General features: G+C 43.5%; 1 protein-coding gene across 1 annotated transcript in view; it reads left to right on the top strand.

Annotated features, from left to right (window-relative positions):
* GRID1 (glutamate ionotropic receptor delta type subunit 1) overlaps positions 1 to 12,542 on the top strand; it is a 791,729-nt gene that overhangs the window by 640,093 nt on the left and 139,094 nt on the right. The window contains exons 9-10 of the mRNA XM_030940876.1: positions 9,809 to 9,910; positions 11,355 to 11,552. Of these exons, the coding sequence (XP_030796736.1) occupies positions 9,809 to 9,910; positions 11,355 to 11,552 (300 nt within the window). The remainder of the gene's footprint in view (positions 1 to 9,808; positions 9,911 to 11,354; positions 11,553 to 12,542) is intronic.

The following is a 12,542-nucleotide window of genomic DNA, read 5'->3' on the forward strand; positions in this document are numbered from 1 at the left end:
ATATAGAACACTTCCATTACCCCAAATGTCCCACCTTCCTCTTTGCATTTGATACCCTTCTACCATTACCACCTCCAGACAAACATTGATCTGTTTTCAGTACCTGTAGTATTGCCTTCGCGAGAATGCCATATTAACAGCACCGTAAATCACACGGTCTCCTATGTCTGGCTTCATTCACTTGGTGTAAGGCTTTTGAGCTTTATCCATGTTGTTGTGTGTGTCAGTTGCTTGTTGCTTTTTATTGCTGAGTAGTACTCTGTTGTATAAATATCCCACACTGTTTATCTATTCACCAGCTGATCCACATTTGGAGAGTTTCAATTTTTTGGCTATTATGAATAAAGCTTCTATGAACATTCACATATGGACCTTTGTATGGACATGGTTTACATCTCCCTTATGTAATGTCTAGAAGTGGAATCGCTGGGCTTAACATTGTATGTTTAACTTTATAGGAAATTGCCAAAGTGTCTTCCAATGTGGCTGCAGAATTTGCCTGCCAGATTCTCAGTGACACTTGGTAACATCTGTCTTTGATTTTAGCCATTCGAGTGAGATTTAGTGTACTGCCTTGTCACCTTACTTTGCATTTCCCTGATGACTTATGATGTGGAGCGGGTATGTTTTCATGTGCATATTGGCCTATCATATGTCTTTCTCGTTGGAAAAATAAGTCCTTTCTCTATTTTTAAAAATGAGTTGTTTGTGAGTTTTCTTTATGTGTACTTGATACATATCCTTTATTGGGTACACACATGTTTGATATTTTTCCTATAACTTTTGGATGGTAGCTTACATTTTTCTTTTTCCTGCTCCATCCAGTGGAGGTTTGATGGAGAAGGGCTGATGAGTAGATGTGGCCTCCCTTGAGTCTAGGGCCCAGGGATCCTGACTGTTAAAGATCCACACTTGACCTTTAAGATTGTTAAAATACCAGGGTTTTTTCTTCTTACTCACTTTTATAACTACCACCTGCGTTTGCTCCATGCTCTGCCATAGAGCAGAAACACTTCTTGCATCCTGTCTCTACTTGGAGGGGTTTCGTACCATTTGAAATTCAGTTCAAAGGGTGGTTTTGTGATTGCAAGTGTCTTATAGGCTAACTTTATATCTATATATGGTTAGTTGATTTTTTGGCTTTACTGTTGTTGTTGTTCCCAAATCCTCTTGCTCCTTTCTATGTCTTAAGCAGAAGTGGAACTGCCTGCCTCCATCCTTGCTCTTAATATGACAAAAGACTCCATTGACGGCATTATTAGAGTTGGTTGGTCCTTTTATCCTGTGTGAGCTCACTGAGACCTTTGTGGCCTGGGCTTTAAGGTAGTGGAAGCTAGAGCTTGAGCATTTCCTTTGCCTTCATTATGAGTGATCTCTTGCCAGTGCAGAAGGCATTTCTGCTAGTTTTCATTGTCTTTCCAGCACCACTGGGAAGTATCTTTTCCTCATCCTTGCTAAAGGTTTTTCAAAAGCCCCTGTATATGATAGCCCTCCTGTCCATTTCACTCTTCTTTTAGTTTCTTACAGCTCTGTCCTCTGGACACTTAACACACGTCCTTCTAGGACTTGTTTTTAAGATAGTGTGTCTTTCACACCAAAATCTCAATTCCTTGTGCAAATGGTCCTGAGATGGATACTCTCAATTCTCTCCATCTTAGAGAGTGATAATCACTCCTTCCTATTCACATGCCTGAGATATTCAAGAGTGGTCCTAGCCCCTTCCTCATGGGTGTATTAATTCGGCTCTGACTGCCAACTCCTGTGACTCATACCCTCCAAGGCCCAGGTTCATTAGCTCTGATATGCTGGCATTCCCAAAATGAACTCTCAAGTTATACCTTACTTCGGGAATCCTGGCTACCAATATTAATATTCTACCCTCAGATGTTCACAGTCTCCTTCCAAGGTGCTGTGTTTGTATCTAAACATGTTGTTCCTGCATTTAGCTGAAGATTAAGACTTGCAATGGATTATCTGATATCAGTGCTGGCCGAATGTCCATTTCAAGCTGATTCAAGATAGTGAGTTCTGTTTCACGTTACCCTTATTTAAGGCTGTGATCCTTTGAAACATACTCTGAGCCCATTTGCTTTCCAATAAAAGTAAACAAAGAAAAAAAAACCCTAAAAGATGACTTATTGTTTTAGAAAAACCCATACACTGACATAACGACAGACCCACTATGGCCATCATCACTGAGACTGGGGCCATCTGCACTCAGATCATGGCAGTCACTGGTTGATGAGAACACAGCTCTTATGGGATTTCAGATGTGGTTGTGAGGTCTGATAGACATGGCCATAAAATCTTCACCTCTTGCTTTCTAATACTACCTTGAGACAAGCTTACCAACAAAGTATTTGTCACTAAGCTGTAAAATTGTGACTGTGTAACTTATTGATCCATTGTCTTATTGGATATTATTAAACATGAGATTTGGGGTTATTTCCTTCCTTCCTTCCTTTCTTCCTTCCTTCCTTTCTTTCTTCCTCCTTCTTCCTTCTCTCCCTTCCTTTCTTCCTCTCTCCCTTCCTCCCTCCCTCATTCTCTCCTTCCTTCCTTCCTCCTCTCCTTCCTTCCTCCCTCCCTCCTTCTTCTTTCCTTCCTCCTCTCCTTCCTTCCTTCTCTCCTTCCTTCCTTCCTTCCTTCGCTCCCTCTCTCATTCCTTTCCTCTGTCCTTCCCTCTCTCCTTCCTTCCTTTCTCCCTCCTTCCTTCCCTCCCTCCCTCTCTCCTTCCTTCCTTCTCTCGTTCCCTCCCTCCTTTTCTCCCTCTCTCCCTTCTTTGCTCTCTCCCTCCTTCCCTCCCTCCTGCCTTCTGTCCTTCCTTACTTCTCTTGCCTCCTCCCTTTCCCTCCTTCCCTCCCTCCATCCTTCTCTCCTTCCTTCCTTCCTTCCCTCCTTCCTTTCTTCCTTCCCTCGCTCCCTCCCTCCCTTTCTCCCTCTCTCTCTTCTTCACTCCCTCCCTTCTTCCCTCCCTCCTGCCTTGTCTCCTTCCTTCCTTCTCTTGCTTCCTCCCTTTCCTTCCTTTCCTCCTTCCTTCCTTCCTTCCATCCCTCCCTCCCTCCCTCCTTCCCTCCTTCCTTCTTTCCTCCCTTCCTCTGTCCTTCCCTTCGCAGGAACATACAATGCTCTCTATATGAAATTGGTTATATTGTCCCTGGGCTGTAAAACAGTTAGATTGCACCTCTTTCTATCCTCCCTCCCCATGAAAAGAGAATGACACTTTAAGACACCTTTATAACTAGTCTACAGAACACAAAGCCCAATCTTCCAAAGGACATTTGTCCCATTTAGGGTTAATAGCCCTGCATTTATTAAGGACAGGGCCACAAAGTCCCAAATCCCCACATCTTACAACTCAGAAACACTAACTTGAAGAACAGCCCAGTTGACTTGGGAAATATATTTTCCTGAGACCAGTGATTTGTGAAATATATTCTCCAATTGGCTGATCTCTTGCACAGTTGTTTGTCATAATCAGATTTTGAGGCCATATATCTCCTTTCAAGTGATGATTGTGCTGTAACCTCTGGCTCCATCCACATTTCTGGTTTGGGTAGAGCAGATCTCAGCAATGAATGAAAACCGTAGCTGTCTTATCAAATAGCAGCAGTACTTGTTTTGTTTAACAGTGCTGGAAATTAGTTTTTCAGGCACTGATCTTGACAGGTCAGCTGTCAAAAGTGGGTGTCTGTGGCCATAAATTCATCAATCCTGTAAACAAAATTCTGTCTGCAAAATACAAGGGGAAGTCAGAGTAGACACACTTAGGTACAAATGAAATGGTCTGGAGCTGTATGACTAAGTGTCGGGACTTCTTTGGGTCAAAGGTTTTTCTGGCTTCCCATTTATCAAGTCCATTGGCCTCATTTGGCTTTTATTGACTGAAACATTTTCTTGAGCATTTGGAGTGGGGAGCGCCAGACACCCTCAGGATGGAGGTGGGATGCAAGTCTCTTCTGATCTTGGTTGACTACAGTGCTGGTAATCCATTTAAAGCCTTCATTTACTTAAAAATATTCCACTGGATTATTTCATGTGAACCGTGTTTTTCTATGTTCTGGCCTTATATTTTGGATCACAGACGGATGGCCTTGCCCAGAAATGATGGAGGTTTACCACTGTTATCTTAAGATTTGGGCAAGAGCACACCGTTTTGTGGAAATGGGGAGATTCACTCAGCTTGGAGCACTTGGCTTCTGTCTGATATGAGGGAATAATAAACTTTCCTACTCAATATGAAGGATCCTGAATCCTGGAACATAGTTGCACTTTGATGTGTTTGAAAGGCAGAATTTTGATTTTTTCCTTTGAAGTTTTTTTTTTCTTGCTTTTCCAGGGTACAGGATGCCTAAAGGCTAGGGAGAAAGAGAAGTCTGTATTAAAGCAAAACAAAACAAAACAAAAATACTTTTTAAGTCCTAACCACTTTTAGATGAAGAGATAAGCATGATAATAGGCTTGGAAGAATTTTTTTTCCTTCATGAAATTCCATTTTAATTTACATGGCCTTCTCGTATTAAGATTGTCTGAATATTAACTAAAATGATTTGGAGCTGCTCCTCTTTCTCAGTGGAGAAAGATTACTTGGATTGCTTATCTTCATGGATCTGGGCCTCAGCTGTGGTCACTTCCTATCTCCCAACCCAACAGTTTACAGAGCTCCCACCATCTTGGAGAGATCCTAGAATATGAGAAGCTGTGCTGGTCAAACTAGCCATATGCCCCTTCATGATGAGGCACCTCTAGACCAAAATTCCTTAGAGCCAAAGCACTGATTTATTGGGTTCTGACTCTCAGATTGGCCTTGACATATTGACAGGTAATTTGACTCCAGTTGCTCCCCCATCATGCAGTTTTCAGTCGTACAAGTGCATGTGATAGGATATTGCTCAATCATCTATGCTAGTTATTTTTATCAAAAGCTTATTTTACTTCCTATTAGTGAAAATCCTGTTAAAATCAGGAAGAGGGTGAAGAAGGTAGTAATGATTACTTATAATTCCATCACCTATGTGTAACACACATATCCATGTATCACATTTTAATGTATCTTCTCCCATTTTTACCACTGCTTTAAAAAAAAACATAATTGAGGTCATATTGTATGCTGTCTTATATCCTGGTTCTTTACTTTGTGATTTTTAATTAAGCTATTTTATAATAGACTATTTCAAAGTTATTTTCTTCTTTGAACAGCCCCTCAATTTGATAGGCAAGGAAGATTTTTATTTCCCATTTCATAGATAAGAAAATAGAATCGGCTGGGCACAGTGGCCCATGCCTGTAATCCCAACATTTTGGGAGGCTGAGGTCAGTGGATCTCTTGAGCCCAGAAGTTTGAGACCAGCCTGAGCAACATGGCACAACCTCATCTCTACAAAAAATACAGAAAAATTTGCAGGATGTAGTGGTGTACTCCTGTAGTCCCAGCTACTTGGAAGGCTGAGGTGGGAGGATCACTTGAGCCCAGGAGGCAGAGGATGCAGTGAGCCATGATCATACCACTGCATTCTATCCTGGACAACAGAGTGAGATCCTGTCTAAAAAAAAGAAAAGAAAAGAAAATGATGGAATCTCAGTAAAGTGTACTTTATTGAAAAAATATTTATTGACTCTATGTTTCAAGCACTGTGCTGTCAAGTGCTGTCTGAGGTCACTCACATAAGTGGTGACAACAACTAGAGCATAGGTCTACTGACTCATGAACGTCTGCTAAGTTCACACTTCCAAGTTCCCGTCTTCTTCCTCAGTTACAGAAGTTAATGTTGGAGAGGAGAGCCTGGAATTCGAGGCAAGGTTGGAGACCCTGAGATGGGAATGAGAAAGGCCAGGTCCAGCCCAGGAGCCTGAGGCTCTAGACAGCTTATGAAGACAGGGTTTTGACCCCAGAGAACATGGCAAGAAACCCCAATGCCACAGCTGACTTACTGACTTAGGCCAAGAGTAGAAGGAACTGGAGATCCTTCTATTTCATTTCTATTGCAGATTTGCATAAATCATGGATATTAGGCTGAACATTCATTAGTGGTGATAAATGTGTCATTCTAATGTTATATCTTAACAATGGGAAAAACTGGGTATCGATCTATTGACATTCTCTGCACAGCATCTACAACTTTTCTGTAAATCTAAAACTATTCTAAAGTGAAATCTCATTTCAACAAACAAGTAAGAGTTTGCCAGACCCAGAAGAAGAGAAAGGGCATTCCAGGCAGAAAGAAACCAGATACAAATATCAGGAGGGAATGCGGTGTGCCTGAGAAAGGAGGAGGAATTTTGGGGATTGTAGTATACCGTAACTACATAAACTAAAGTGAGGTTGAGAGTCAGGATTGGCTCTGGATGAGGAAGGCTTTTCTTTTAGGCCAAGTTTAAAAGTCTTAGGATTTATTCTGTAGGAAAAAGGAATTCATTAGAATAGTTTAATTAATATAGTTCATATTTGAGTTTATTTGTTGTAAGGGTACCCACTTGCCTATTGATGAGCTGTAAGAGAGAGAGGTTGAGAGTAATGAAACCAATGAGAAAGCTGTTGCAAAGATCTAGGGGAACTGAGGTGGTGCCTCCTAGAGCCAAGCAGTGGGCCAGAAGTAGAGAATGATGTTCAGGGCTTCATCCCAACTGTTTCTTTCTGCCTCCATCCTCCATTCTAATTTCTGATTACAATCCCAGTAGAAAGACAGAGAAGGCCTTCTTGATCAAGATGCACAGAGCCCCATTCCAAACACTCACTCAAGCCAAGACAGTAGAGAATTAAGATGCCCCTTCACCGTGCCAGGAAGATTTGGCAGCAGATATTAGGCAAAAGGGTCCTGGTACAAGATAGAGTATGGAGTGTCTGGAATGGTTGCATCATCATTAGGACAAGATGGCTTCTGTTATGACTCTATGAGCCATTGGGGTGGTCAAGAAGACCTCTACAACTCCACCCACACCCAGGAGAAGTAGCAGTATACACATCAGGGCTAAGCAGCTCCAGCATCTGGGCTAAGCAGTTAAGGTAGTGCAGATACAGGCACCCCAAATAAATATCCACTCCTGCCCCAGTGAGTCCATGGTAGAACATCCAAAGAATAGGGGCAATCAACCCCTTGGCCCCATTTGTCTGAATTTGTCCTCTTCCCGCTGACAAGCATTTTAATCCAGCTGTAGAAATCGATTCTGCATCTTCATTCAATTTCTTCCTTTCCTTTCCTTTCCTTTCCTTTCCTTTCCTTTCCTTTCCTTTCCTTTCCTTTCCTTTCCTTTCCTTTCCTTTCCTTTCCTTTCCTTTCCTTTCCTTTCCTTTCCTCTCCTCTCTCAATCTCCCCCCCTTTCTTTCTGTATTTCTTTCCCTCCCTCCCTTCCTTCCTTCCTTCCTTCCTTCCTTCCTTCCTTCCTTCCTCCTTCCTTCCTTCCTTCCTTCCTTCCTTCCTTCCTTCCTTCCTTCCTTCCTTCCTTCCTTCCTTCCTTCCTTCCTTCCTTCCTTCTTCTCTCAATTCCTTCCTTCCTTCCTTCCTTCCTTCCTTCCTTCCTTCCTTCCTTCCTTCCTTCCTTCCTTCCTTCCTTCTTTCCTTCCTTCCTTCCTCCCTTCCTTCTTTGGCAGGATCTCACTCTGTTGCCCAGGCTGGAATGCAGTGGCACAATTACGGCTCTCTGCAGTCTTGACCTCCTGGTCTCAATTGAACCTCCCACCTCAACCTCCCAAGTAGCTGGGACTACAGGTGTATGCCACCACACCTGGCTAATTTATTTTTATTTTTTATAGAGGCAGTATTTCACCATATTGCCCAGACTGATTTTGAGTTCCTGGACTCAAGTGATCCACCCGCCTTGGCCTCCCAAAGTGCTGGGATTGCAGGCATAAGCCACAGCTCCCAGCCTATTTCTTAAGATCCAATGGAGAAATAGCCATGATTTTTGCTTTTTTTTTTTTTTTAAACTGTATCATTACCCAAAGTGTGGTATATTGCTATCTTCAAGGTCTTTAAGCAGAATTTTGGGCAGATCTTCATTTGTTCTTTACCTCAATGCCCCCAAATTAATTAGTGGTGGTGGTGGTGGGTGGTTCTTCAGGGTACATGGCCATGATTATACTAATTTATTTATTCATCACACCAAGGCATCCTATTATTTAGAATGGAGTGGGTCTTGTTGGGCATCATGTCCAAGGTGACAATAGGAAATTCTAGGTTTCTGTAAAACTGACTCTAGAACTCCATCTCTTATTCTGATGGTTTTACTTTATATCTCAGAGTTGTTGTCTCTTCCAGGAGGAATGGCCCCTCAGGTTCTATGGCCTTATAGTCAGGGCTCAGTGTGCAGACGCTGCTGCAGATGTCAGAACCATGGGAAATGCTGAGAGAGTAGAGGCATTCTTAAGTGGAACAGTTGGTGGTTCCTTCAGGGCTCCCAGTAGCACTTTTCCACTGGGATTCTTCTTCTCTTCAGGTTAACTAGGGGATCTTATGGATTTTTCCCTGATAACAGTATATACTGCCTGTGGCAGTTTGACCCTTTAGCCCCCTGCTATTTAAATGGTGGTCCATGGATTAGCAGCAGCAGCAGCAGCAGCAGCAGCAGCAGCATCACCTGGGAGCTTGTTAGACATGAATAATCTCAGGCGCCAGAATCACAAAGTGCGTAGAAAATCCCTGGGCCATTTGTGTGGATATCATAGTTTGAGCATCATGGCTTTAATCAACAACAGTGGTTCACAATTCTGGCTGTGCATTAGAATCACCTGGGGAGCTAAAATATTCATCTCTAGTACACTACAGACCAATTACATAAGAGTCTCTGGGGGTAGGACCCAACTTTCAGTACATTTTATTATAAAGCCCCCCTGAAGAGATACTAATATGCAGCCAAGTTGGAGGGCCAGTGACCTAGAAGAGCAGGGGTTTTCAACCTTGGCTGCAGTATCAGGAGCACTCGGGAGGCATTAACTTCCTATGCTCAGGCCCTGAGATCCTGATTTAGTTGACTTGAGATGGGGCTGGGTATCTGCATTTTGTTATGTCTTCTCCATTAATAGTTGAGAATCATTTCCCAGACAAAAGTTTTGTCATTGTATAGACCCTGCAAGGATGCAGGGAGGGAAAGCAGTCTCATGAACAACTGTGTCTCCTCATTGTTTCTGAGCCAAAGTAGGTTCTCCGTGACCACCTTAGGATGACTGTCAGAGATGCATCTGGCTATTGGATACACTCTGCAGGCTTAGGAGAATGTAGCAGATTCAGAGCACATTTACCCTGCCTTTAGCCTCTACCTGCCTATCAAGGAAAATGAAGCAGCTGACACCACAGTGAAAACAGGCAGGAAGCTCTTGACCCTGCTTGCCATAGGCACCGGGGTGCAAGGCAAGCTGTGCACTTGAGTGTTTGCTACTTGCTTTACTGCTGAGCCTCATCCTACCCATGGAGGGAGCAATGGCTGAACTCAAGGGCGTTGTGGCCTGGGCAAGCCAAAGGAATAATTAAACAAAGAGGGTATTTTGCAGGCATCACAGTGACATGGCCTCTGTGGGTGAACAGAATAAAACTGGACATAAACATTTGTTTTAGAGACAAGTTCTCACCAGTTGGTTTCATTTTAGCGCTGTGCTGAGCTCTAGAGATCCAGGCAAGCTGAAGGAGGACATGTAACTCTGCTTACCATATGTCTATTCTCTTTAGGGTTTTAAAATGGCTCTGGGTCTCTGGGAACTCCAGGGCACTGCTGTTACCCTACCTGCCTAATTCAGGCTCCCAGTGTAGGAGCCGAGGTCCTAAGGTGTGCATAGGTGCCAGTTCCATCCCTCATAATCTTTATTTCTCCTTCACAGTTGGCAACGTGGGACTCAGAGAAGGGCTTGAATGGCAGCTTGCAAGAGAGGCCCATGGGCAGCCGCCTCCAAGGATTGACTCTCAAAGTGGTGACTGTCTTGGTAGGATCATGGGGACATTCTGGGAGCTACACCATCCAGGCTGTTGAATCAGAGGCTGCTTTCTGTTTAATGCTGGGTTTTGGGAGAAGAGAATCTTGAGGAGTGTTGTGAGCTTTCATAAGGCCTTTCATTTAACTAATTGTGTGAATAATGAAAGGAAGAGTGAGATTGATGTTTCTGCCCCAGGACCTCTGTGCTTTCCATAGGAAGTCCCTGAGCTGCTCTATAAAAGGACTTCTCATCCATAGCCTCCTCTGAGGACCAGAGGGGGCCCAGCTGCTCCCCTTGTTCTTGGATGTAAACTGGATCTTGACCCACTACTGGTCCTTAGGAGAGCTGTTCTGGTAGCCAGAACCCCAAGATAGATGCTGGAGGAGGATATTTCCTAGCACCCAACACTACTGATGGGCTCATGTGACACAAGTTCAGAATGAAGACCATTTGGTAGTTGCAACTTTTCTGCATGGGTATCCTGGAATCATAGACTTTTGCATTTGTAAGAGAACTTAAAAGCATCTTCCTTTCAATTGTTTTTTTCACATTTTTATAAAAACTGCAAGAGACGTTACAGATTTGCCTCTTATTGACTGGGTCACACATGCCCAAATGTCCCTTCTGTCCCAGCAGACACTAGCATTCCCTTGGCTCAGAAATCTTTGGCAGCAATATCTGTGCATTCCCTGTTTGCACACCACAAACAAGCTTTACACCCTATTTCCCGACACAACTAAATTAATGAGCTATACTCCCTGGAACTGTTTGCCAAAGGCCCCTTGTTCAGTTTCACACAAGAAGGAAGGGGAATGGTGGTGAGCGCTGAGGCATTTTTCAGATGACCACCTCGCTCACATGTGGCATAGCACAACATGTGCAGGTGTGAGCATGGCATGGCTTTGAACTCGGAACTCTGGGTTTGAATTCTATCTTACCCTTTGGCTTCTGGTCTGGCCTTGGCCAGTTAATCCATATCCACTTTCTAGTATTGCCAGTAGACATAATGCTTTTTCTCTCAACCTAATGTCACAGAACTTTATCACCACTTATTATCCTGGATGAGAAGTTTCATGTTTCTTATGTGGGCCTCGTATAATTTTGGCATATTCTAAGGACAGGGTCCTAACTCTGCATGGATGTTACAAATGGAGGAAGGAAAACCATATTATTCAGGGAAGTAGGGGTTGGAGCAGAGCCTGGGATAACATAACATAGGACAAATGAATCTCCACTCCTCTGTATGGACCTACTGATTGGAGTGATCATCCTGTGCACTGTTCCTTGAGTGTCCATACACGGCTTTTAGAAAAAGGCAGGTAAGTTGAGCCTCCAGTCCTAAATTGGGGAACTGCAAATGTTCTAATCACATCTTTCTCTCTAACAATACACTCGAGATATGTGTTAATGAACCTGTTATTTAATTGGAGAACCTTCATTCTGTTGTCCTCAGGAAGAGCCTTTCGTGATGGTGGCTGAGAACATCCTAGGACAGCCCAAGCGCTACAAAGGGTTCTCCATAGATGTCCTGGATGCACTGGCCAAGGCTCTGGGCTTCAAATATGAGATTTATCAAGCCCCTGATGGCAGGTATGGTCACCAGCTCCATAACACCTCCTGGAACGGGATGATCGGGGAGCTCATCAGCAAGGTAGGTACCCACAGCAGATCCAGGGGGAGGGGCACCCTAGTCTTCCTCTGGGGTAATATCTAAACTTGACCAATTGCACCGTGGAAACCTTGGGACCAGCTAAACAGACCACAGTTACCATTCTCCACACACAAAGGCTCTTTTGTCCTCAAATCCCCTGCTACATCAATTTCTGCTCTTGTATCTCCTCAACCCTGACATTCTGTGTTACCTCCCTGCCCACTTATGTCATTTATTTGAAGTCTATCATCCACTGTGCCTACTCTGTAGCACACCTTTCAGGGAACCACCCCACATTTAGGGTGAAGCAGAAACCTAGTTCCCACCAGGGGTACTGGTGAGTGCTCATTCTCCTATCCCTCATAGACCACAGGTAGGATATGCATACACATGTGTGTGTCTGCATTGCTATGTGTGGATGGTGTGGTATCCCGCAGGTCCTTATACTCATTTAAATCATACTCTTCTTCCCTCCCGTGGAAACTGCATCCTCATTGAAACTCATGGCATGAGGCCAACTTACCATGTCCCCCTTCTTGTCATCTCATGACCCTGGGTCGTTTCCCCATGATCATTGATCATGATGGCATCTGACTCAAGTCCTCCATCTCCATTATTCCTCCTGCCACCATTCTGACAACTTCTGACATCCCTGTAGACAACTCTGGACTCCCAGTACTTTGACACCCTCGCCTCCAGAGAGCTTTGCTGTGCTACACTCCATTGTTCACCCCCATGCATCTTGTTAGCATCTTACATGTCACCATCACTAGCCCACTGCATGACCACAACAAGTTGTCCTTCTGACTCTTTTGAACCTTTACTCTGACAGCAAAGGCCCTTTGCTTTTTAAATCGGTAAAGGCAGACACTAGGCTTGTCATTCCTCTGATTTCTATTAATCTTTTTAAGAAACAGCTTTACTGTGATAAATTCACATACTATAAAATTTACCCATTTTAGATATACAACTCAATGATTTTTAGTAAAG

Source organism: Rhinopithecus roxellana, chromosome 11, assembly GCF_007565055.1.
Source record: "Rhinopithecus roxellana isolate Shanxi Qingling chromosome 11, ASM756505v1, whole genome shotgun sequence".
Taxonomy (NCBI): domain Eukaryota; kingdom Metazoa; phylum Chordata; class Mammalia; order Primates; family Cercopithecidae; genus Rhinopithecus; species Rhinopithecus roxellana.